At 52.6% G+C, this 24,461-nt stretch overlaps 9 protein-coding genes across 9 annotated transcripts; 6 read left to right on the top strand and 3 right to left on the bottom strand.

Annotated features, from left to right (window-relative positions):
- Nucleotides 1-1,503: 1,503 nt before the first annotated feature.
- BDR25DRAFT_227075 (GCS-domain-containing protein) lies at nucleotides 1,504-7,591 on the top strand (the record flags this gene model as incomplete). The annotated part of the gene is made up of 11 exons (XM_033685235.1): nucleotides 1,504-1,535; nucleotides 1,610-2,567; nucleotides 2,619-2,948; nucleotides 2,998-3,103; nucleotides 3,153-3,200; nucleotides 4,898-4,938; nucleotides 5,389-5,466; nucleotides 5,519-5,584; nucleotides 5,640-5,788; nucleotides 5,840-5,968; nucleotides 6,025-7,591. 11 exons carry the CDS (start codon nucleotides 1,504-1,506, stop codon nucleotides 7,589-7,591), a joined length of 3,504 nt encoding a protein of 1,167 aa, XP_033546983.1.
- Nucleotides 7,592-7,989: 398 nt separating this feature from the next.
- BDR25DRAFT_355851 (uncharacterized protein) lies at nucleotides 7,990-11,489 on the bottom strand (the record flags this gene model as incomplete). Its single annotated transcript, XM_033695533.1, has 24 exons — nucleotides 7,990-8,026; nucleotides 8,097-8,113; nucleotides 8,170-8,181; nucleotides 8,235-8,347; nucleotides 8,389-8,513; nucleotides 8,553-8,643; nucleotides 8,708-8,911; nucleotides 8,977-9,012; nucleotides 9,069-9,152; nucleotides 9,189-9,315; nucleotides 9,358-9,596; nucleotides 9,681-9,815; nucleotides 9,839-9,932; nucleotides 10,046-10,309; nucleotides 10,347-10,422; nucleotides 10,462-10,517; nucleotides 10,544-10,630; nucleotides 10,655-10,674; nucleotides 10,706-10,792; nucleotides 10,841-11,045; nucleotides 11,087-11,161; nucleotides 11,218-11,256; nucleotides 11,289-11,340; nucleotides 11,374-11,489. 24 exons carry the CDS (start codon nucleotides 11,487-11,489, stop codon nucleotides 7,990-7,992), a joined length of 2,391 nt encoding a protein of 796 aa, XP_033546982.1.
- A 22-nt stretch (nucleotides 11,490-11,511) lies between these two features.
- On the top strand, nucleotides 11,512-13,912 carry BDR25DRAFT_355850 (uncharacterized protein; the record flags this gene model as incomplete). The annotated part of the gene is made up of 6 exons (XM_033695532.1): nucleotides 11,512-13,078; nucleotides 13,114-13,229; nucleotides 13,268-13,567; nucleotides 13,600-13,723; nucleotides 13,760-13,849; nucleotides 13,887-13,912. The coding sequence occupies 6 exons, from the start codon at nucleotides 11,512-11,514 to the stop codon at nucleotides 13,910-13,912; spliced, it is 2,223 nt and encodes a 740-aa protein (XP_033546981.1).
- Nucleotides 13,913-14,415: 503 nt separating this feature from the next.
- Nucleotides 14,416-15,381, top strand: BDR25DRAFT_226749 (uncharacterized protein; the record flags this gene model as incomplete). The annotated part of the gene is made up of 3 exons (XM_033685223.1): nucleotides 14,416-14,781; nucleotides 14,818-14,962; nucleotides 15,086-15,381. 3 exons carry the CDS (start codon nucleotides 14,416-14,418, stop codon nucleotides 15,379-15,381), a joined length of 807 nt encoding a protein of 268 aa, XP_033546980.1.
- Nucleotides 15,382-15,522: 141 nt separating this feature from the next.
- On the bottom strand, nucleotides 15,523-16,433 carry BDR25DRAFT_304093 (uncharacterized protein). The gene is made up of 2 exons (XM_033690137.1): nucleotides 15,922-16,433; nucleotides 15,523-15,770 (listed from the first exon to the last, which is right to left on the bottom strand). Exons 1-2 carry the CDS (start codon nucleotides 16,191-16,193, stop codon nucleotides 15,629-15,631), a joined length of 414 nt encoding a protein of 137 aa, XP_033546979.1. The 5' UTR covers nucleotides 16,194-16,433; the 3' UTR covers nucleotides 15,523-15,628.
- An 88-nt stretch (nucleotides 16,434-16,521) lies between these two features.
- Nucleotides 16,522-17,490, top strand: BDR25DRAFT_304092 (Pcc1-domain-containing protein; the record flags this gene model as incomplete). The annotated part of the gene is made up of 2 exons (XM_033690136.1): nucleotides 16,522-16,698; nucleotides 16,768-17,490. Coding segments are annotated over exons 1-2 (379 nt in total), but the record flags the coding sequence as incomplete, so codon positions are not given.
- Nucleotides 17,491-17,826: 336 nt separating this feature from the next.
- Nucleotides 17,827-20,063, bottom strand: BDR25DRAFT_287863 (uncharacterized protein; the record flags this gene model as incomplete). The annotated part of the gene is made up of 2 exons (XM_033688355.1): nucleotides 19,844-20,063; nucleotides 17,827-19,793 (listed from the first exon to the last, which is right to left on the bottom strand). Exon 2 carries the CDS (start codon nucleotides 19,774-19,776, stop codon nucleotides 17,827-17,829), a length of 1,950 nt encoding a protein of 649 aa, XP_033546977.1. The 5' UTR covers nucleotides 19,777-19,793; nucleotides 19,844-20,063.
- A 668-nt stretch (nucleotides 20,064-20,731) lies between these two features.
- Nucleotides 20,732-22,512, top strand: BDR25DRAFT_304090 (lipase/serine esteras-like protein). The gene is made up of 3 exons (XM_033690135.1): nucleotides 20,732-20,823; nucleotides 20,952-21,252; nucleotides 21,300-22,512. The coding sequence occupies exons 1-3, from the start codon at nucleotides 20,759-20,761 to the stop codon at nucleotides 22,311-22,313; spliced, it is 1,380 nt and encodes a 459-aa protein (XP_033546976.1). The 5' UTR covers nucleotides 20,732-20,758; the 3' UTR covers nucleotides 22,314-22,512.
- A 509-nt stretch (nucleotides 22,513-23,021) lies between these two features.
- BDR25DRAFT_153733 (FAD/NAD(P)-binding domain-containing protein) lies at nucleotides 23,022-24,338 on the top strand (the record flags this gene model as incomplete). Its single annotated transcript, XM_033683938.1, has 1 exon — nucleotides 23,022-24,338. A coding segment is annotated over one exon (1,317 nt), but the record flags the coding sequence as incomplete, so codon positions are not given.
- Nucleotides 24,339-24,461: the final 123 nt, after the last annotated feature.

The following is a 24,461-nucleotide window of genomic DNA, read 5'->3' as shown; positions in this document are numbered from 1 at the left end:
TGTGTGGGCTGTGGTTTGACAGCGCGATGATGGGGTGTTGTGGGCTTGAGCCGGGGCTGCTGCATGGTGCGACCAGGCTGCGCGCGCTCGGTTGCCATCTCGATCGCAATCGCTGATGGGCCATTTGTGCTTATTTGTTCCCAGGCTTCCGGGCTCGTCCCAAAGGGGCAGAGGGCAGATTCGATGTCGCTCCTCACGACGCTCCACCATGACGCCCGCGCAACGAGCGGACAACTTGCCGCTCGTGCTGGAGGGGTGCATTCTGCTCACGTTGGCAGCATCAGTAGGACGAGCTGCTCGCAGTGCTTGGGCACGGTGCTTGCGCCGTCGCGCTGTGCCGTTGGCCTAACGGCATCAATGCCATCGGCCGCGCGCGCCCACTCAGGCGGCGAGGAGCATCGAGCAGCACGCGGCTTGGGGTTGGGCGTTGGCTTAATCGGATCGTGTCGTCCCCTTCAAGCCAAGTGGATATGCCGCCGTGCTTGGCCTGGCACGGCCAGCAAGGCTCGCTTCAGCGAGGGTTGGTGCCGTCCATCCTGGCTCGTCAAACGCATCCTGGCCTGTCTGCGCTGTGTGCGAGCACTCCCAAAAGTGCTCTCTGGGAGTGATCCCATGCCGACAACTCCCAAGCAGCCCACCCAACCCTTGCCTCGGGGGCAAAAACCGCTCCCGCAGCTGTCCGCTCATCACTCTCGTCTCCTGCGGTGACTCGCTCGCAAAGGAGCCCTTGTGCCGGCTGCGGTTCATCTCCGATCGCATCTGCTTTAGACTGCTGTTGTTGCTGCCCTTAGCTCGCAGCTCGTCATCCCCGTCTCCCCCTCTCTCACTATGACTGCAAGTGCAGACTATCGCTGAATCCTGAAGCCTTGGTCGTGCCTATCCTGCCTGTCTTCGTGCCCGTCCCCGACTTCTGCTCGGCGAATCGTCAGATCACGGGACTGGCGCTGTCCACCACTCCTAGGCCTTCTCTCATGTCACACCTGTCGAACCCTCCATTGCACCGCGCTCGAACAAACTGCGCCGACGACTGACGAGCAAGAGGAGGACTGGCAACTCCGGCCATTGACGTCTGCGCCCGCCGCCGCACTCTCCGCTCCGCCATTGTGCCCTTCCAAGGTTCGCCGCAACTCGCGCCCTGGGCACTACGTCAGCCACTGCACCGCAGGCAATTCACCGCGGACAGCCACGGGAGTCGCTGCAACACCACACGAGAGGACGCTGGACGCAGGCAGGCGTGTGAGATTTGCGACATCTCGCGGATACCCGCCGGCGCTGGGTTGGCCCCTTGCACTTTGCACCATCTGGGGCCGGTTTCTGAGGCCTCCTTGGCCACACAAGCACGGTGAGGAGACCCTTTCCGCCACGGGTTAGACGTTACCGTGGGAAGGCACATAAGTCTGCGGGACCCATACTTCCCGCGATTGCAGTAGTTCATCCCTCCTGCCTTGGGCTCTGAACACCCGGAGCACCACGGTGAGCGGCAGCCCACGCTTTCTGCCCGCCATGGAAACGCTGGAGGCTGCCAGCAGGCAAAGGTCCGTTGTTTGTTTCTTTCGCGCCGTCGAAAGGGCCCCTCTATATGGCTGGTGTTGTGCTAATTGCCGAGTAGCGTCGGTTTACCCCCAATAAACCATCTAGATGCCGACAACGTCAAGCGAGAAGAGGTGGACTACCAGAGGAAACATTCGGCACCCGCAATGGTCAGCCCGTTGCACCCTTTCCCTGGGCCCCCGCACCCATACAGCAATCACCAATCGTCGAATGCCAGCTCAGTCTTAGGTGCGCTCGGGGGCTTGCTCTCTCCGCCGGAATCTCGACGAACGTCTGGAGATGAGAAGGAACAGCGGCCGCCCGCGCGGCAGTCTCTGCCGTCAATACATGAAGCCCTCGGATCGGAACAGCCGCTACCATATCCAGCACCTCCTCCGTCTGCCCCCGTTTCTGCACCTCCACCATATCTACCACCGACGACAGCAACCTCTCCATCAGACCAGCGTGTGAGAGCATTCTCAACAGACCTCCACGGCAGCCAAGGTCCGCCAAACCCTTTCTCGCACCCGCGGAGTCCATACATGAATACACCCACTTCATCAGCTCCTCCTCCACCCCCTCACTCTCAAGCAGACCCATTATCGCGGCCTTCATTTTCTTCCTCACAGCATAATCCTAAACTTCCTACCCTTCACCCGCTGAGAACCACCCAGTCACCTCCGCCGAGTGCTTCCAGGCCAAACGCACCAAATTCATATCCGCTTCAGCCTTCGCCAGCTTACGAATCATCTGCTCCGCATTCTGCTGGACCGATGAACCAACATTATGGCTACTCACAGTATTCTCCAAATTATCCTCTATCGGCGCCTCCTCCAGGGGGTCCCGGCCAGGCCTACCCTCCTTCTGCAGCAACATATTCAGCCCCTCCTCGATTTCCACCACCCTCTTGGCGATCTGATAGTGCAGAGATATCCCGCATTGAAGAAAAGAAGACCGCGCGCTCCAGCCTAGCTCCATATGGCGAGTCGGTCAAACGCCACTTAGATAGTTTCGACGTAGAGGCTTCACTAAATGAGGTATTGCTTGATATCCACGTGAGTAACGTCTCATTTTGCTAATTATTCTAGATAGCGGAAGGTGCTGGGCGAATAACAGACTTTTCAAAAATTTACCGACAACGAGCGCACGAAAATCAAAGGATAGGCATGACTCCACAGTCCATGCCCGGGCTAGAAGAGCTCGACGAAATGCTCAAACAGGGCGAGAAGATTCAGATTTCTCTGCAGCGTATGAGAGAAGTCGTTTTCAACCATCAGCAAGCCAACATTTTTGAACCTCCGCAAGATCCCCGCTATCGACAAATCAATGGATACGATCACGAAGGACCAAACGTGTATCACGAAGACACCAAAGGAGGTGGCGGCTTTGCCAGTGCAGACCCAAAGAAGCGACGAGGGGTACGTTAAGTCCCTGCAAAACCCTTACGTATTCTGACTTTGTTCACAGAGAGCTGCCCCGCCTGGAAGATGTCATAGTTGTAATCGAGCGGAGACTCCTGAATGGCGACGCGGCCCTGATGGGGCGAGAACGCTTTGCAATGCCTGTGGTCTACGTGAGTGTTCGAGACTTCATCTCCCTTTTTGAAAGCTCACATTTCGCAGATTATGCCAAGTTAACCCGCAAACTGGGAGGCAAGCAGGCCATGGCTAGTTCGAACCTTCGACCAAAATCCCTTGGCGAAGGATCACCTGCCGCATAGCACAATCTTCTGGTGGCGCCCCTCCCGACTACGCTGTCTTTTCGATCGTTCCCATCTGCACCATCAACCCACAGATCACTTTATCTCAATCACAAGCAGTCTCGACTTCGAACCACTCGAAAATCTTGACTACTTTGCTCACAGCGCACGCTAGCTGTTCCATATATACGCGTGGAAACATACGATATCATTCTTTTTATCTGATCAATGCTATTCACCGTAATCGTACACTATTTCGCCCGAATTTGGGCAGCAAAATTCGAATTCCGATTACAGGAGCACACGGCGCAAACATTATCAATGTTGCATTTTCGGGACGGGCCACACCATTTCGAACGAGCTTGTCGTCTTATTAGAGGCTGAAGCTCACTAAAACTTAATCTTGGATTCCGTATTTTCTGCGGATGTGTGCGAATACACGATTTTTTATTTCCTTAGTTGATTGGCTGTTTTCACGTCCAGCAATGAGTATTTGCATGTAGGACGGGGTTACTTTCTTACCTGTTATTATACCAGCAACGGTTGCATTTTGGCACTAGGTTCAGAGGGCATTTAGACCCCGGGTTGCTGATGGCATTTTCTTCTTTCGGGTGATCCTCTCAACAATTTCCGATCGGCGTTAGGTGTGCGGAGCAACCCCTCTTCGGATAGAGAGGGACGTGGGTTTCTGTCTTCTCTCTGTAGGATTTGGACGCTTTATCATAAGTGTACGAATTTGTCGGACAAGTATGGGTGGGCTGAAGGGTGACGTTAGCATGGCTATGAATGGACTGGGAAGACAAAAGCTATCAGTTCCAATGCAAAGCCTGCGTATTCCAGAGTTCAATTAGGGTCATTTGCATCTCGAGCCTTGCTGCAAGCTTATTCCTTTGCAAGCCTTTTTCGGAACGCCTGGGTTACAATGTCTCACTCTACATTTCCTAATTGGCGTAGCACACGAAGTGCTTCCTCCACAGCGTCTAAGATCTACATGGCCGGTACTGATATAGAAGTAGAGTACAAAGATGATGTCGTGCCACAAACGAGGGTCCCCGCATGCCTTATCTGGCTGTATCATCTGTCAGGCAGCAATTCGGGACGGTGGTACGGAGTACACTCCTTTCCTTGTCAGCGCTTGGGGCATCTGTTCTACCTTTGACTTGATGCAGGACGCCTAGAACAGCCCATCTACGATAATTTCGTTAGTCGTGTGCCACTCCCAGCAGACACCGTGATCACTTTGCCAGAAAATATGTTCAACCACGGCATTCCAGACTTCCGATGTGTCTAGCAGACATTCTCTGGCGCGCGCTACGCCAGCCTCGGGAGTTTGGACTCCGTCTGCCAGCTCATTAAATCGCCTATGCTCCGTACCCGAGGCGCCCTCGATGCTCAATCAGACAGGTCGTATCTTGTCTGCGTGGACGAAGTCTTGCTCGCAGAGGGACGCACCAGCCAACCGCTATTAAAATGACGAATCTACAGGTGGCCAACGGTGCGTCTCATCCTTTCCACCAGTTACTTGCTTTTTGCATATCATGGGCATGATGAGTGCACGTGGATGCTGGCCAGTCGTACGGACTAAAGTACAGAAAAAAGAATTAGGCTACTTGAGAAGGTGACGAGGTAATATACAGAGTTTCCGCAGTACTTCAAGCCCGCTGTCAGTGTTCCCGCGCAACGTTACGCCGACGACATATGGAGACGAGGTGAGGTTTCCATTGTAATAGCTGCTTACCGAAAAGGGAAATGCGGAGACTTTACCATTGTTAGCCGTCCTCGGAAGGCCTTAATTTTCTGACGCATCAGACATTAGTAATCAGCATCAGCAACACTCTATCATGTCTTCAGCTGCATTCACACTCTTCTCTATCACACCGATCATAAAGCAAGAAGACTGGGACGTGTTCGGCCCTGCAGCTTCATGAAATTCGCTGCCACCCCACGAGCCGCCTCCCGCACCCCCGTCAAGTTTGGATACCTGTCGTGTAGCCCCAGTCACTCTCCGTGTTTGGGTATAACTACCACTCACACGGCTGCTTGGATCGCTCGTGGCCCCCAATTCAGACTAAACGAGAACCCGTGTTGCACGAGACCACCTGGGGATGGGGCTGCTGTGAGACCAGCGCTACTGCATTTCATGTCTCTGCTAACCGAAGCCAAGTGCCATTGGGACTCCGCTCGAATGGCCGGAGGCAGAAAAGGTCGCCAGCCATGTCCGATCCTGGGGGATTGAAGTAAGTGGTGGACGCTGTGACCAAACCAGAGTCGAAATAACGTGTCCCACAGCAACTTCTCGCCATATGGCGGAACGCCAAAGGTAAGGAGAGGGATGCTCTTCTCTGGGGGGACGAGGTAACGTTCTCCAGATAGATCTTGCTAGTTGAACTATTTCTAACTAGAAGGTCAGGTGGAATACCTCGTGGTGTGTTACGATGACGACAAGCACAAGGTCCGACTTTCGCTCCGGCAAGCAGACATTCTAGCAGCATTAGCTACGGACGAAAAGTTATTGCATCAAGGTGGTGGAGTTCCAGATGTCCAAAGAGGTTCGATCAGGTGAGAACGAGAAGATTCAATCCAGACTTCGGCTTGTGTTAACCCGTCTAGGGAGTCTGAAACCACTGCGCCGGTCTTCCATCCCGAGTTTGGGAGGTTCATGCTGGAGGCGACCCCTGGGAAGCCATGGGGAATCGGGTTCAAAGACCTCCTCGATGTTGAACCAAACATGAAGTGGCGGTAGAGTATCCACTCACGCTTAAGAATACCGATTTTGGTGCTGATTTGTTCTGCAGACGCATGATAGCCAAGGACCACATGGCCAAGCAAGAGTATCCAATCACACTGACGACGTTTCCTCGTCTCGGTACTTCAGACTGCACGACGCCTTCGTATCAAGTGTCAGGACCAAAGCTACGCTCGCAGTTTGTGCCTGATGAAATCGCTAATCCACACATCCGCTTCCCTACTCTAGCAGCCAACATCCGTGCTCGAAGAGGTAGGAAAGTTGAGGTCAATGTCCCAGTGTTCAGGGATGAGAAGACGCCGTGGCCATGGAAAGATCCCACTGTCAACTACGATCTCCATCAGTGGCCGGAAGATGACGACGTCCGCAATGGAGCTGCAAAGGAGAACTATATCTATATGGATGCGATGGCATTTGGCATGGGAAGCTGCTGTCTGCAGATAACTTTTCAGGCCAAGAACATCGAAGAAGGGCGGAAGATGTATGATCAACTCAGTCCTCTGGGTCCGATCCTCCTTGCGCTCACTGCAGCGACTCCTATATATAAAGGTTTCCTTGCCGATACTGACGTCCGCTGGAATCAGATCAGCAAGGCTGTAGACGACCGCACACGAGAGGAGCTAGGCGAGGAGCCTCTCAAGCACGCCCGTTGGCGTCTGCCAAAATCTCGATATGCCTCGAACTCGACATATATATCGCAAGACCCACGCCTCCGAAAAGAATACCTCGACCCCGATCTCGTATTCGACACAGGCCTCAAACAGCGGCTCCTCGACGGCGGCATGGACGACTTGCTTGCGACTCACTTTGCCCACCTCTTCATCCGAGACCCCATCGTCGTCTTCGCCGAAGACCTCCAAGAACTTGACCTCACAAAAGCCGACCACTTTGAAAACCTACAGTCCACCAACTGGCAACACATGCGGTTCAAGCCTCCACCCCCTGGATCAGACACCGGTTGGCGCGTCGAGTTCCGACCCATGGAAATCCAAATCACGGATTTCGAAAACGCGGCATTCTCCATCTTCATCGTGCTCATCACGCGCGCAATCCTCAGCTATGATCTAAACTTCTACATCCCCATCGTCAAGGTCTCAGAGAATATGGAAACAGCGCACATACGGGACGCGGTGTCGACGCAGAAGTTTTACTTCCGGAAGAACCCGTTTTCGTCGCGCCCAGTCCGGGCCTCTGCGAATGATCTGGGGACGGCAAGTCCACTGGAGAATAGTCGTTCTCCAACACCGGTTGGCCCCGTTGAAGACGAGTTCGAACTTATGACTATCAACGAAGTCATCAATGGCCAAACATCCTCAGAGGGCGGTTTTCCGGGGCTTATCCCGCTGGTGGAAAACTACCTAAACAGCATGAACGTCGATGTCGAGACGAGGTGCGAGTTAGCACGGTATCTAGATTTGATTCGCAAGAGGGCGGATGGCACGCTTTGGACCGCTGCCAAGTGGATTCGGCATTTTGTCCAGAGTCATAAGATGTACCGGAGGGATAGTGTGGTGGGGGAGGAGATTGAGTTTGATCTTGTCAAGGCGGCGGAGAGGATTACAGAGATGGAGGGGCGGGATGGGTTTGGTGGGGAGATGTTCGGGAGGAGGAAGTGATGGGGAGGGGAGGGGGTGGATGGACAGGTGTGGATCATTTTGTGAGATAGGTTGAAGTGAGATGTGTTTATCTATGTGAGTGGTTCTTCAGCGGTCATCGCAGCTATCTATCATAGATTCCTCTGCTTTGCTTCAAGAATGGAGTGAGAGTGAGCATTCCCGTCTCACTTCGGGTTGGATCAAACATCACATCCTCGTAACAGCCAGACTAAACTTTCAGATGCAACGCGCTTCATCATGCAGGTCACCTTCTACATTAGTGTTTGTCTGCCTACCTGCAACAACGACTTGAAGCTACTCCGTACAAACTTTCCCACCTTTTGCTCAAGGCAGAGCGTTCCTAGAATTGCATGAGTAGAAAAGAGGATTGCAAGTTCTATCAAACAGACTGGCTTGGTTTAGGGGTCGGTCACAAACGGAACAGTCCGAGAAACACTTTCATGGGAGGACGATATTTATAGCCACTATATAAGTAGGTTTAAGGTAGGTATGTATGTGCTTGCACAAAAGACAGCGCTGGATCTATGCCATAGAGCTAACACTAAATACACAAATTCTAAGAGTAGAGCTAACTGGACATAGGCACCAGACTGGGACTTCCCATTGCCTCAAGTTAAATATGCAATGCCGTATATATACTCACTCTAGATCTCCAACCTCGACGCATGAATACACCGACTGGCAGCCCAGCAAACCAAAAACACTCAACCACCCTCTTCTGGGCCAAGATCAACCCCAGGCCAGGCTCCCGTTTCGCTATCCTAAGTCGCCTGAAGGACAATCATAATGGCATGTACTCGAAACATCATCCCCGCCGCCATTTTTCAAGCGACAGGGAGGTGCAGACGTCATTGGGATGCGTGTTGAAACATTCTGGAAGGTTGGCTGGTGGATGGGGTGTTTCATGGAGGGAGGGATGGAACTGGTTGCGGTTGGATGGGGCTATTTGGTGGGGGATTACATGGGTGATATAGTCGAGACGTCTACTTCAATGGCGGTGGGAGGAGGGGTGGGATTGAGAATTGGAGAGAGAGAAACTAAAGAACTGATGGCTTAAAGAATGAGAACGAGCGAAATGTTAGTGTGACTCGCAGTGATCTCCTAGATCGCACATACTTTTTCGTAACCGTAGGAGCATGAACTGTCTAACAGCCCACTGATTAGGGATGTACTGAACTCTTCGTGGAACGGCTATCGCGCCTTCAACGATCATGGCGTGTCTGCGGTCGTAGTGATACAGACTGCCAGTGCGACCGCAAGGACAAATCGATACGGCTGCCGACAAACAAAATCCGTACCCCAGGTTCAGAGCGGTTGTCTCTGGAGACACACGCGTACACAGCTATCTGCGTAAGCGGGCCGTAGCTGGTACGTGTCCATGAAACCTTTCTCAAGGAAACTAGAGACTGTGTCGCACTTGACTCGTTGGTCCATCAATTTGGTTAAGTTGGGGTCATTATTAAATCCTCCCTTCAACTTCCGTACTTCGCCATGTCTTGGAGCTTCTTCTTAACGTGGCTATCAAGACGTTTTATGTAAACAAGCCATCCGCTGTCTTCGTCTCAGTGTGGCGTTGCGGTCGCGTCGGAATGGCCACGGGCGGGTAGAAAAGAGGCTTCGCAGACAGGACACGAGAGTGAACAGAGCGGAATCGGACCATCAGAAATGCAATCAAAAGCCACGATGGCGGCATGCGCCATTGCAAAGGAAGGATTGCGAAGGATCTACAGCATACATTTCCTGAGCAGTTCCTCAGTGATTCTGACCATGTGGATCTGCTCGCACGGGCGTTTGGCATCCTCAGCCCAGCAGTCAGGAGGAGGTTGTTTCAACGGCGCCTGTCTCGGCCAAAGCTTGGCGTTCGCCTTGGGTTCCTGCAGGGCGAGCTTGACGAGATGAATCTGCACGCTGAGCGCTAGTGAGACGGTTTCAGGCCAGCGGCGAGACGGGCATCCCCGGGCTTGAAACGAGGGCGACGGGGGCCACACGAGGTGCTCAGGGACTCCTCAGGGACTGATTTTTGATGCTGGAAATTAGCGATACGAGGAGCGAGGATTTAGTCGCAGAGGGATGATGAGAGTTATCGGACTCTGTCTGGCACGCTCTCTACTGTCTTTGCGGGCTGGATATTCGCCGTGGATGACTCCTTCTCCTATCCTCCGGCGCCGGCAGAGGTGTCCGGGGAGGTATCGATATGAGTTGGGATGAAGGAGCAAGCTGAGTGCTGACCTGCACGGGCGCGCTCACCTTCATGCACGGCTGGTCCTCGGCATTGACGATGAACGAGCGAGTGCATGGCAAAGCAGTCCTCGATTATTAGTGTCACTATGTTCATTCTGCTCTGAGAATCGCGTCAATATTACTGCTGAATGTGCACGCTTTATTATTAGAATAAAAAGAAGTAGTGTCGTGGCTGAGGAAGTGCAGCAGTTCTTCTTGCGCTGAGTGGCCAACGATGTGCATGCCTAACCGCTTCTCGCCGCTGTTGGCAGGCAGTTCCACAGCGATGACTGGACTGGATAGACGCCGCTGATGGAAAGTGCTGGATGCGGTGTGCAGACGACGAAGTTCGCTGAGCAATGAGAGTGCGCATGTTTCAATTGAAGGGGTATTTGCTGTCCGGCAGCTTATTTTTGGCGGGAGCGCGACAGAGTGCACAGAGGCAGAGGCACGATGGTTCGTCCATGGGCCATCGCTGGGTGTCACCGGGTATCGCTGCTGGACGGGGCGCGACATGGCTTGAAGGCCTGTCGACGGTGGCCTGCTTGTGGGCGGCGTCCTGGAGGGAGCCGGGCAGTTGCCCGCCCTGGTGTTGATAGAGGACGGAATCCCTTCGACGACACAGGAACAACGCAGCACCTCAACTCGACTTTGCGGTTCTCTGCAGCCAGCGCATAATTGTCTGCTCACTACCAGCTTCTGCTTCCTCGCCCATCGTCCACCATCTCTGACCCCGTGCTGCAGCCATCGAGGATTTTGCAGGGCTAGCCGGGAGCAAGCCCCTGAATTGGTGGGTGTCTGGCCACTAGCGCCTGCGGGCTATCCGCCAAGAACCCAGCCCACCGACCGATCAAATACGCCCACTGCCTTCGTTCGTCTTCCGTCCTCTGTCACCTTGTCCATCCTCCAACTCCACCGGTCCTCCCCCATCCCACCCCTTCTTCCTCCCCTCCATCTTCCCTCGTTCTCTACTCCCTTTCTCTGCCGTCGCGCAGCTTCTGCATCTTATAGTTGTCCCTTTTGTTGGACTCAGCTTAGCCCTACTAATCTCGATCCCTCCGAGCGCGCCAGTATCGTCGCTCCTTGAGCCTGACAAAGCCCGCAAGTCGACCGCATCAAGACCCAGCCTTGCCCGCTTGATCCCGTCCTTGACCGTTCCTGTATTCCATCTTTGCTCAATACTTTTCTCTTCGCCCTTCTCACCGTCTGCCCGCTGCCTCGCGCCTTCCTTCCTCTACGACACCCCCACCCCCGCGCTCGCCCCCCCGAACGAACGAACGACGCGTCTGCTCCTGCCCCGACTTGAGCCCCTAGGCCCAGCGACTGAAAGACCCTTGTTAATAGTCCCATCTGCACTGCCCGTCGGCCGGTTTACGATTCCAAGCCTTACGTTACAAAGATCTTACGATCCTTAATCTTCTAATCTCGCTCGTCAATTCCTCACGCTTGTCTCCCCGACAGACGTCCTGTATATCACCCCGCTCTCCTCTTCTGGCGCCCCGCTCATCCCACAGCGCCGCGAACATTCCCTCCTCTGTCCGTCCGTCGGTTTTTTTTACCACTCTCGGCCGTCATCTTCGATTCTATATCCTTCCCATAGTGGTCTGCGCATCACTTTCGCCACGGCATTACCTTTTGTCCCATCAACCGCCCACTGAACGAAAAGCATCATGAGCATGGACGCTGGCGGTCTTGCTCAAATGACCTACAACAACTTTTCGCCTAATGGCGGCATCGGCCTTCCAGGCGCCGGCTTTGCTTCCCGCGGTAAAGGCGCGTCCTTGAAGCGCCTGAGTGTTGCCTCTCCTCCCAAGGTTTCCTCCATCGCCGAAAACTCGGTCGAGATTCCGACTCCGCGTACCAGTCGGTCCCACCTCCTTGCTGGACTCCGCACCGCCCCCAAGACTCCAACATCCGCCCAGCCACCTGCCTCGGCTCCTTATACGCAGGGCCAGCACGGCTTTGGCATGGACCCAGGACGGTATGCGAGGCAGAGCTACAATGGCATGAACCACGGCATCCCCCAAACTGCTATTGGATCTGGCTTTTCCGGCAATAACCGGGCCCCGTATGCCCAACAGCCCCAGGCCCTCTATGACCAGGTTTTGGCTCCTCCTCCAGTTCAATTTGACGATGCGGACATTGACCCCAACGTTGCTGCACAGCTGTTGGCTGCCGAGCTGTATCTCGCGCAGAGGCAGCAACATCTCCAGCAGCAGCTCTTGAACCTCACAGCCCAGCAATTTGGGGGAATGAACCTGAATGCCAGTGGAGTGCAACAACAGTCGCAGCCGTTTCCATCGACCCCATATACACCGCAACTTAACGCTTATGGACAGCAATACCAGAACACTTCGATGCCACAGGAGACTGGACAACCTGGCGTATACCTCGCTTACAACCAGCTGACTGGCCAGTACAATTATGTCTTGGACCAGAACTTCCAGCAGAACCAGCAGCAGAACGGCGGTGATATTCGCACACAGATGGCCACTTCAAACCTGTCGCACTCGCCGCCTCCGCCAACCCCCAGCTTTACCTCTTCTCCACCCAAGGTCGATACACCCATTTTCCAGGTGTCTCCTCCTAATGAGATCAACCCGAGCCCGTGGAGTTCCCGCAGCTCGTCTCCACCGAAGAAGTCGGCGTCACCTCCCCAGGACGTCGTCCCTCTCCCGCCTCCATCTGCGAACGCTTTCCGCCGTGGCCACAAGAAGACCCTATCTTCGCTTGCGGTAGACGGAAAGATGAGCGAGACCCCTGAGGGTCCAAAGTCTGCATTTGTTCGACCCGTGGGATTCCCGTCGACTCCGAGCAGTGGTACATTTGGCCCCGGCCAGGCTCGTGCCGGCGAGCACCCTATGCGCCAACCTCGAGGACCACCTGCTCTTGAGGAACTTCAAGCCAGTCCAACCACCAAGCATGAAGGCAGCAAGAACTTTGCTACCCGCCAGCGCCGACGAGCCGTTCACAATCTTGTCCGTGCTGGAATCGAGCGCCGCGGTGTTCGATCTGGCAGTGCGGGAAGCATGACCCCGGTGAGCGAGACTGAGATGTCTTTCCCCACTGGTTCCGACAACGACTCGGATAGCGTTCACAGTGCCGGAAGTGGAAGCCTCTCAGGAAAGCCCAGCATCGGAAGCCTTCGTGCAGCCGCCAATGGTGCCATCGGTTCAGAGAGGAAGGAAATGAAGGAGCGGTCCCGTGACCGAACCTCCACCAATGGCTCATATACCGCAAACAGTGTGAGCAGCGAGGAAGGCTCTGGTATCGGTGGTGGCTTGGTGGAGATTCGGGTCGAGGAGCCCCAGCAGATGTCAGGCGAACGCCGAAATATGCCAATGCTCGTGCTCACCAGTGCCGAAAAGCGAAAGAGCTCGATATTTTAGAGAATATCGACGAAGCAATAGAGGAAACGGTATTGAGGCCACCTTACTCAGGTAGATCTTGAGCTAGGGTTCCTCAATTGTGTATATTGCGTGGCGTTGTTCCTCACGTCGCGATGTTTACGGCTACTCACGACTCGACATTTTCCTTGCTTGTTTCTGGTCTTACCGTCGCGCAAAGCTGGTTGGTTGCATTTGGGTGGGTTTAGCAGTGGTCATATTTTTCACGATTACTTCACTTCTTCGCCCCCCTAGTCCTTTCTGTGATATGTCCTGTTGGTTTTTGGTACACATGGGACGTATTCCAGGGAGGGTTGGAGAGGCTCCACTTTTGGCAGTTCTCTGTTCTTTACATCCTTTTCTTCCCTTGGTTCCGAAATTACGCGTACTGTGTTTAATGAGCATGCGGATGCGGTATCTGGCTTTTCTCCGTTTCTTCTCATCATCATTGTTCGTTCAAAGAATGGAAACACAACAACACACGAACAGAACCATATCCTTCAAGCAATTGGGGCTTTTTGGAAGGGTGCGAGGACCCTTTTTTTTTTGGACGCTCGATGAGCCGGATTACAAGATCAACGAACCTCAAGAGCCTGTGGCTGGTGGTTCCTTGCATTCCCTTGGTTGTATTTTGGTATGGGTGGATATGAGGGTACCCTCCTTTGTAAAATGGGTGAAGGGACTTTAAGCTGAAAAATGGTGGACGATCGATTGATGGGTCCGGTCATGTAGGATGAGACACCTAAATGCTATCACACTCATTTAAAATTATTGTACCATGCTGATTGAGATCGTGACGTGAAGCGGACAATAGCATCAGGGCTGGGTGGAAGGCTATTTGGGGGTGGTTTTAAAAGCGAATCTCGTGTCTGCCTGGTGAGATGATTTTGCATATGAAAATGATGAGAAGAGAACAAAGTTGAATTTTCAAGGACAGCAGCTACCCAGAAATGTTTCTTGAGTTTACGTAGTCTGTCAGTAGAATCATTCTCCCTGTACTGATCTGTACACATTTGTACCTAATAGCCCAACCAGACGCTTTTTTCCAGGATGGCGGGGAAGCTTCCCCATCAACACCAAAAAATTCTTCCCCGCAGGCCCCAATAACATTACTCTACGAACGCATCAACGGACTAAAACACCTCCACGCTCTAAATAACTCATCCCCTAATCTTCTCCTCAGCGTTAACTGTACTGAGCTGTCTCGCCCCCAAAACCATGGCAACCCCACCACCACCCCATGCCTCCCAACCGGATCACATTCTCCCACCCCCCTTCACTCACACACCCCTCACAGTCCTAACACAAGGTGCGGAAGCCCTCGTCTACCGCACAACCTTCCTCACTCCCTCTACCCCTGTCGCCCTAAAATATCGTCCCCCGAAACCATACCGCCACCCTGTCCTCGATAAACGACTCACGAAAGCAAGATTACTGGCGGAAGCCCGCGTGTTGGTGAAGTGTAGGAAGGAGGGTGTTAAGGTACCGGGTGTTCTTGGGGGAGATGTCGAGAATGGGTGGTTGGCGCTGGAGTGGGTGGAGGGGAGGACGGTGAGGGTGGTGCTTGATGAGTGGGTGGAACGAGTGGGGATGAGGGTTTTGCAGGGGGAGGGGCGCGAGGGAGGGGAGAATGGGGAAGGGGAGAATGGAGAAGGGGTAGGGGTTAAAGAGGGGGAAGAAGAGCTTTGGGATTTAATGAGGAGGGTTGGGAGGGCGGTGGCTAGGTTGCATGATATTGGAGTTTGCCATGGGGATCTCACGACGAGTAATTTGATGGTGAGGAAACTTGTGCCACCCTCGACATCTGCACCACCACATTCAACACTTGAAGAAGAAAACCCACCACAAAGACAAACTCTGTCTGCAATTCGTGAAGCTGCAATTACAGCCGCCGACACCGTTTCTCCACAATCATCCCCCGCTTCACAACCCACTGGCCATGAACTCGATGGTGACATCATCATCATCGACTTCGGCCTCGCAACACAAACGGTCGGGGAAGAAGAACGTGCAGTTGATTTGTACGTTCTGGAACGAGCGTTCGCGGCTACGCACCCTGCTGCCGAACCGTTGTTTAGAGAGGTGTTGAGGGTGTATGGGGAGAGCTTTAAGGGGGCGAAGGTGGTGTTGAAGAGGTTGGAGGATGTGAGGTTGAGGGGGAGGAAGAGGAGTATGCTTGGGTGAGACATTACTGCAAGGGTTTTGGGCTTAGAGAGAGTATGGTAGTGCGATGAAGGGGTGGGAGATTGACAATTTGAGAATAGGTATGTAATATTATACTCTAAGGGTGTGCTGGCAGAGCTAATAAGAAATCCCCAGTTTCGGGGAATGAGTTGAAAGGGCCAAGGAAATATTAAGCTTTTCAAATGGAAAGCTGGATAATTTTTTTCTCATCGCTCATCTCCGACCTCATGTCAAAAGCTTGTAAAAATCAACCACCCCGTCCTCCCCTCTCATCCTGCATCCCAATAGCCACATCCGGCGCCTCAGGGAACTCCCTTTTCGCTTTCGCCTTACCGCCCGCCGAATCGCGTTGCTCGGTTGCATGACCGCCAGTTCCGGAATTTTTGCTGCTGCTTGGTGTGTTAATTGTGAACTGTAGAACTACAAGTACTACTACAGCAAGCGGTAGCAAGGAAGCATGTGCATGAACGCAATGGTAATGGTGCGGGGGAAATTTTGGGGGCAGGGGGAATGGGGAAGGGAATCAAGAGATGCACATACTCCATGCCCTCTTTCACATTACAACTCTGCACATCCAAATGGTCACCTTTCTGCGCTTTGTGGGTTGCATGCTCTGAATTGGCGTTGCTCTGTTCCTGGGATTTGGATTTCTGCGCGCACCTCGATGACAGCGAGAATTGTTTTGCATATGTGGGTTGGACGGGTCGACGGCATGATATTAATCGCCCGGTGAGCGCGGAGTAGCGTAGGGAAGACGAGAAGACGAGACGCCGGTGGAAAGTTAGGAATTCGGAGGGTGAGGGGGTTGTCATATTTGCTGTGCCGTGCTGTGCTGTGCTCTCTGTATGGATGTATGTATCTGTTATTACTCTTTACTACTACCAAGACACTGTTTAATTAAGACTTGAGGTGAAAGGTATAGGAATTCGTAGACTCGAGGTGATATGAAGAGCTTAGAAGATGGGTCTCAGGCCATTTTGTATGCATATAGAAACTTTCTTGGAAATAGTAATGAATGATGATGGAATGGAATAGTCAATGATGAAATAGCATAGTCAATGATGAAATGCACAATGACGCTCATCAAATTCGGAGCCGCGCTTCGCTACCACATGGCTTCCAGCCGCCCCACCCCGCATCCGGAACATTGGCCAACAAGCTCGCAAACCAACGTGCGCGACTTTATATGCACATCGATTGGACGCAGAAATACTACCGCATAACTCGGAGACAGAAGAGTATCTTCAGGTCGGCCTCTCCTGGAGGTTAATTTGAGAAGGAAGTCATGGCAGGAGATGAGGAGTTTCCATGTACACTGTAAGTCTTCACCTTGAGCTGAAGAGAGAATATCAGGATGAGCTATCTATCCTACTGAGGCCCCCCCAGCACGCTCACAATCCCATTTCCGTCCCCCCACCTCGCAACAACGGCGCTGCGCGCCCTGTCCGTGGACGCAGAACTCTCGCACCTCGTCCGACGAACACTCTCGCTCTCTTCACGCCCATCAGCTGCATCCACCCCAACCTCCAACCCTACTCCCACACCCGAAAACGAAAAGAATCTGCTCGTGGTCAACTACGCTGCAACAACAAACCGTATGCTCCGCGTCGCCGTAAACGGTTTTTTCGAGAGCGTAGGCGTTGTCATCGGCGTCATGAAAGACCTCGACATCGATGTCATCGACACGCCTGGTATTGAAGCACTAGATGGGGTGCAGGGGTTAGAAACGGTAGCTTAGGAGGGGAAATTTGAGTAGCGAATAGAAGGAGACTTTGGGATTCAATATTCCAGTCAGTGGAATGTAGCAAGGGTGAGGGGGTTGTAGGAGTATTTTACTGACGAGACGATGGGTTAGGGGAACGGGGGACAAGGAGTCATCTACAGCCTCTGATTGTTGACAAGGTGTACAGGTCTGTAGGAGAAGGTATCCTAGTTATTATGAGCGTGGAATTACCTTGTGCTTAGAGTTTATTTTCTTACCTAATGAATTCTTGCAAGACTAAAGAGACACAGGAGTATAATACTAAAACTTTAAGATAGGCTAGAGTGGATTATTAGACAAGAAGTTATCCAAACCTTCTCTATTCTCTATAAGATATACAGTTCTGCAGACAATAATTCCTCCTCTTCCTCCTCCTTCTTCTTCTTCTTCTTCTTATTATTTTTATTATTATTGTCATTGTAAAGTAAGCCTACCACCATAATTCAATATACTACTTCCTACAATCTACCGAGGACTGAAGAGATACAGTACTAGATGAATTAGATTTCCCAAGAGATCAGGAAGGAATAGCAAGTTGAGGGCCCATTGATGAATTGGTGCTGGAATGCCTTGCATGGTTTTTATCAAGCTCCTTAGTACTCCAAATCCCATTAGCTGAGCCACTGGATTGATGAAAGTCTATCATACAAATCCCGGATGATTCTCTGTTTTTCTGCACTCACTCACAAGTTCTCGTCCTCGCCGTCCTCTATCTTCTCATCATCCTCATTGCACGCTCCATCGTATTGGGGGCCGACACCCCACTTCCGCTTGACTGCGCTCTTTGGTCCCTTCGGTGCAACTGTGGGCACCTGATCATGAATAACGCCATCATCTGTAATCCTCCACCCTCCCTCAGCCTTCAAGGCCTTCCACTCCTTTTTGATCCTCAACCGCACCAGTTCGCCAGCTGCTTTAGCGTCCTCGAAGCTGTCGTGGCCTGCAGCACCCGCTTGTTGGATTTTCATCTTTAAGTGCTGCTCCGTGAGCCCTCGGAGCGAGTTGCGGGCAGGGAGGCCATCCCTGTGCGGATATAACAAGACAGTATCAATGAAGGTTGGGTGGATCAGGCGGATGGCTTTAAGATCGTTCTCGAGTGCGTGACCAATTAGAGGCGTTGTAGGAGATATGTACGAGAGCAGGAGATCGCGAGCAGCAGAGAGTGAGGCAACGACATCGAGATTCGAGGGGTCGGGGGGTAAGTTTGGACGGAGGGTGGGGACTTTGTTGAACTGCTCCAGGCGGATTCCAGAGAAGCGCGTGTTCGGATCGAGAATCTGTCCTTGTGGGTGGACCAGTACGTCGATAATGCGCTCGTAGGTTGGCCAGGAGATGGCTGTCAGCCGTAGCAACTCCATGCCCTTTGTCGTGTAGCCCATCTCGCAATCAAAGCAGATTGCGGTGTGCGGATTAGCCTTGTCGTTTGGTGGGGTCTCAACGAAGGGCATGATCGTCGCAAGACGCTTCTTATCCTCTGACAGTTTGAAGACATGCGTCATATGGGTAGTGCATCCAGGAGATCCCGCAGGCTGCTGACAACATGTCATGTTCTGTTCTCCGGTGAATCGGGAACCGCGTTTCCTTCCCCAATGATAGGTGCATATACCCCCACTTGTGAGTGCGCCTTCTTTCCCTTCCCTCTGTTCAAAGACCTGGAATCGCGTGCTACATCGATCGCACGACACGAGGTTATGAAATGAGCCACTCATGAGAGCGTGTCCCTCTTCGAGATCCGCATCAGATATCTGCTTTGTGACATAGCCATCATGTTCCAACGGTGTTGGCTGTTGTGCATGTAGGTGAGAGAGGAAAATTACCTCCTCTTTGGCATTCAACCCTGTATCAACTAGCTCTGTCCATTCCTTCTTTACCTCCTTTCCCCCTTTCCCTTTGGAAATGGACTCTCTCCGTTCCTTAACCCAGTCGTCGACGGTCATCTTTCGGAGTTCAAACACTCGATTCTTCGCCACATTCTCATAGACCGACCCGTTTTGTGTGGCTATGAGGTACTCTTCATCAACGGTCAGCTTGTTGAGTTGATTGTCGCTCAATCCTAGGGCTCTTATTCCAGCGTCGGTGCTCTTTGAGACCTCTTTATTCAGACGATTCATGTTTTGGCGCATCAATTGCAAAAGCTGTAGCCTCTTCCTATGCTGCACTGGAGCTCGGGCTAGTTTCCGTGGTTGCAGAGCTTGGACTGTATCAGCGACTGGTATCTGGGCAGGGCTGCTGACTTTTGTCTGCAGTAAGGCATTGTTCTTGATGCGTGCGTCCTGTTTGACTGCGCCCTGTTTAAGTGCGTCCTGCTTGACTGCATCCTGTTTGACAGCAGGTTGGATCTGTCTCGGAACTAGTGACGAAAGGAGACTCGATTGGCTTGCGGTCCTAATTGGTGCTTGGCTAACTCCTAGTTTCAGGCGTTTGGCTCGTGGGCCTTCCTCGCAAGATAATGTGTTGCTGGTGGTGACAGGTAGGGCTTGCGGATTGACATGTAGGGATGGCGGATGGACAGATAGGGCTGCCGGGAGCAGGCAATCCTCATGGCTGAACATACAGAATGATGGCTGACACTTATCACCGTAAGGGCAAGGTACCTTGCTGAAAGGGTGGTCGCTTGGCGTGTCGGGCCACATGGTCCTCAGAGAATGGTCTTTTTTGCTAGTTAGTGAAAGATCTAGGATTCATATGCATTCAGCATACCGAATATGAAAGGTCTGAGAAGCTAGCAGGAGTCTTATTGGGGGAGACCCACGAGGAACCCGTGACAACGCGCTAAGCTTTTGAGGGCGAGAGGAAGTGAACCCCAGGTTTTTGCTCGGGTGAAAACCGTAGGGATTGCTTGGAAGTTGCTGTTAGATACTGGCGTGATCATAAAATGACCATCTACAGTTGGCGTAGTGGCCGACCCTCACTATCAAGGCAAGTGGTGGTTGCGTTACTGGTGGTGAGGCGGAAGACGGCCTGTCGCTTGCAATTAGTGCATCGTGAAGCTGATTGGTCTGTGCGCTCTTGTGCCGCCAAGAGCCCTAATACGTGCAAGGCTGCAGAAAAACCTGTATTAGTCAGCGGGTGTTGTTCTGCTTTTTCTGTCCTAGTGCAATACTGCAAAGGTCCTGATAAAGCACGAATGCGGGCTTCTATCGCAAAGTCGCAATTGGCCATCGGTACATGAAGCATTCACAGGCGCGCAGGGGTATTGTCTACAAGTTTGGGGAGCGTCGAGAGGAAATCTCCGAGCATAGAGAAGGAATCTTGCATGGGAATCGCTAATCTGCATCTCTGGATGGAAGATGGCGCGCATGCTAGTCTCAATCCATATTCACTATCGTATATCGGTATATACAGTTTGGGCTTGCTGAAAAAAGTATTTTATGATGTCGTTATATCCGTTCGGGAGAACACTTGGTCCGGCTCGGAGAGTCGGGGGGCTCGGTTTGCAGCCAAGCAAAGAAAGGACGTCACTAGAGGCTCAGCTCCTCAGCTCCAGGCCACTGGCAGCGGCCCTTGCACCGATAAGAGTGGTCCGAAACTCGAACATTCAAAGATATAATAGCACGTCTCGCCACTCCTTCAAAGTACGTATCACATCTCCAATTCAAAACCCATAGACACCAAATGGACACAGCAACTCCCGCTTCAGCGTCTTCTCGTCCAGTTCATCTCTGCGTCCTCGTCCACGGGTAAGCAATCTGAAGCACGCGACACTATTGACATCGGTCTCTGCGCAGCGATAACAGCTCATTCCTCGGATACCGTACTGCATCGGCTTCGCTTGCACGAGTTCTCGTCGCTAACACTAAATCAACAGGCTCTGGGGCAACCCGCAGCACCTGAAGTACCTCAGCACATCCCTCCGCGAACAGTACCCTGAAGATAAGCTCCACATCCTTGTCGCTAAGCGCAACACCGGCAGCTTCACCTACGATGGCATCGAATTGGGCGGCGAGCGGGTCGCGACCGAAATAGAGGAGTCCCTGGAGGATCTGGCAAGAGACGGAACTGAGATCAAGAAGCTCAGCATCATCGGATACTCCCTGGGCGGGTTGATCGCTCGGTATGCGATAGGCTTGCTCTACCACAAAGGACTGTTCGAAAAGATCGAGCCGGTGGTATGTGTCGTCTGCTCAGCATCAAACTGTGGTCTAATGGGGAGCAGAATTTCACCACTTTTGCAACTCCACACCTCGGTGTTCGAACGCCGCTCAATGGATACCACAACCACATCTGGAATGTGCTGGGAGCTCGCACTCTTTCCACCAGTGGAAGACAGTTGTTCACCATTGATCAATTCAGAGACACTGGTCGGCCTCTCCTCGCGGTGCTTGCTGACCCTGCGAGCATCTTCATCCAGGCCCTGGCCCAATTCAAGCATCGCAGCTTGTACTCCAATGTCGTGAATGACAGATCTGCAGTCTACTACACGACATGCATCTCGCGAACCGACCCATATGTCCAGCCAGATGCCATCAAAATCAACTATCTGAGCGGCTACGAGCCCGTCATCATCGACGCTGACAACCCCGTTTCAGTGAAAGAAAAAGAGACACTGCCATCTTTCCACCAGAGACTGTCCTCCAATACACGCACCGTCTTTGGTCGTCTGCCCATTTTCGCCTTCCTCCTAATCTTCATTCCGATCGGCTCATCTCTGTTTTTGATTAATTCCGCCATCCAGTCAGTTCGAAGCCGTCAGCGAATCCGCATGCACGAAGAAGGCAAGGCCGGCATCGACGTAGCAGGATACCGCATACCCCTCATGATTAACGACGTCCGCCGAGAAGTCGAAGACATGTTCGAGAACGTGAACAACGCCCAAGAGCATGAATATCTTCTGGCTGGTAGCGAGGAGCTAGCTTCACCACCACTCTCGCCGAAGCTGGTCAGGGCGAACTCTTCACCAAAATCGAAGCCTTCCTCAGTCTCAGAGTCAGAGGTGGACTCAATAAAGGAAGCGAAGAAAGAACACGCACTTGACTTTCCGACGCTAGCCTTGACCGCAGACCAGTTTGCGATGATTCAGGCTTTGGATGAGGTGGGCTTCAAGAAGTATCCCGTCTTCATCCACAACCACCGTCATAGCCATGCTGCCATTATCAGGCGCATGGACTGGAAAGCCTTCGATGAGGGCAAGGTCGTCGTCAGGCATTGGCTCACCGAATTCGAGGTTTAGAGCCACTGACTCTAATGACTTATCTTAGGTTTTCTTTACTTTAGTAGCGGAGTGTTGAGCGTTCTAGCGATACAGTGCATTGAAGGTTATTTGTTGTAGAGTCGGTGGAGTATTGGCTTTGCTGTTGTGCTCTAGGTGGTTACTAATTTCGGGATTTCCCTTATTGTTAATCTTAGTCCTAGTCCTACGCGGATACCCTTAAATCGGTAGACATTGGCTTGCAATGAAACACTTGAATTTCAATATCTATGTCCCTGGAAGCTTTGTTCGAGTTCTATCACGGCCAGTCGCACCACAGCAAACTCCGATGCACCCCCGATCTCCGACCACACCCAAAACTCCACTCAATCGCAAGACCAAGCATGAACGCCTCCGCTCATTCAGGAATGCGAGAAAAGCGAATGAAGGGAGCGTAAATCTGGAAGAGCATTTGCTGCCTGCATATGGGTATTCGTCCGTGACGCCAACGCTTGCGTCGTCTCCTCGTATTCCAACCTTACGCGCAATTGAGGCGTTGATACCACAACCTGCGAAACTGGGAGAAGAAAGAATGTGTGCGGTCGGCATATCTATCATAGCTACATCGATAATATTCTACAGCGGTAAGACCTAATCACCTTTTCTCCCTTCTACCCACCATCACTTCCAATATCATCTCCACACTCCAACCCCAATATGTCTTCCCCCCAACAACCCCATCCCCATTTCCTATCCGGCAAGCATATTATCCTAGCCGGCGCCGGTATCTCAAGTCTCAGCTTCGCCATATCCCTGCACAAACTCTGGCCCAGTCTCTCCAACTCCAACCCCCGTTCTACCCCTCCCCGCCTCACGCTCTACGACCGCGATTCTAGTGCTGCCCCCGCGGGGCGAGAAGGTTACTCCCTCTCCATTCGCTCCGATGCACCAAGCGCTGGAGTCCAAACCTTACTCAAGATGGGGATGTTAGAGCCGATGTTGGAGAGGGCTGTTACTAGCATTGGGGATGAGGAAGAAGGGAGTGAGAAGGGGGGTTTTGTAGTCTGGGATCACGGGTGGAGGGAGGTACTTAAGGTGCGATCGAAGGTTCCGGTGGGTTGCCCGGTGTCTGGAATGAGGGTTTCAAGGAAGGCGTTGAGGCAGACGCTCGTAGAGGCAGCGGAGGAGTTGGAGGGCGTGGAGATTATCTGGGGGACTGCTATCACAGGTCTTTCCCCTGCCCCCTCTGCTGATCGTGGGATTAGTACTGGAAATGGCAATGGCGATATCCTCGTCCATCTCTCCAACTCCCATACCGCCACCTGCGACCTCCTCATCGACGCCTCAGGCTCGTCCAGTAAACCCCGCACCCTCCTTCGCCCCACTGATACTTTACAATTCGCCGGCCCCGTCGTCATAGCCGGGACATGCCCTCTCTCCACCTCTCCATCCACGTCTTCTCATGACTACGGCATGATTCTCCCCGGCACCGGACACTGCCTATTCATCGCGCCCATAAACTCCACCGGACTAGGATGGGCGTTAAGCTGGAAGCAAGGCGACCCCGTGACGCCAAAAAAACAGCCATTAGAAGTAGACGAAGTAGTCGCACTGCTAGAGGAAGCTAGACAGAAAGGTGTGCCGGCGTTCGGACCGCGATTTGCGCAGATGCTGGACCAGACGCAGAAGGGAAGCGTGATGATGTTCAACGCAATGGATAAACCCGGATTCGCGCATACATCGGATCCGACATACATCACTTCCCCGTCCCCAGCCCTACAATCCCTTGCCGGGAAGGTTGTTTTCCTGGGTGATGCGAACCACGCAGTTTCGCCGTTCGCGGGAAATGGTGCTAACCTGGCTATTATGGATGGCTGGGCTTTTGCGGAGGCGTTGGTTCAGAGTACGGATGCTGAAGAGGCATTAAAGAGGTATGATGGGGTAGCTGTTAGAAAGGCAGAGAAGGTGGTAAGGATGAGTCATTTTGTGATTAGGGTGGCGCATTCCGGGGGGTGGGCGTTGTGGGGTTGGATGTGGGTTTTGAGACTTTTGAGGTTGTTGTTTTTTAGGTGAGGGGGCGGCATTGGGAGGAGATGGGACTCACGGAAGAGGAACGGATAATGGTAGGTACAGCACGTTATCATATAACATGGAATATAATTGGAATCTATAATATCCGTGAAGCCTCTT

Source organism: Lindgomyces ingoldianus (genome assembly GCF_010093535.1).
Source record: "Lindgomyces ingoldianus strain ATCC 200398 unplaced genomic scaffold BDR25scaffold_18, whole genome shotgun sequence".
Lineage (NCBI taxonomy): Eukaryota > Fungi > Ascomycota > Dothideomycetes > Pleosporales > Lindgomycetaceae > Lindgomyces > Lindgomyces ingoldianus.
Note: the sequence above shows the minus strand (reverse complement) of the source record. Positions and strands in the feature narration are given on the sequence as shown.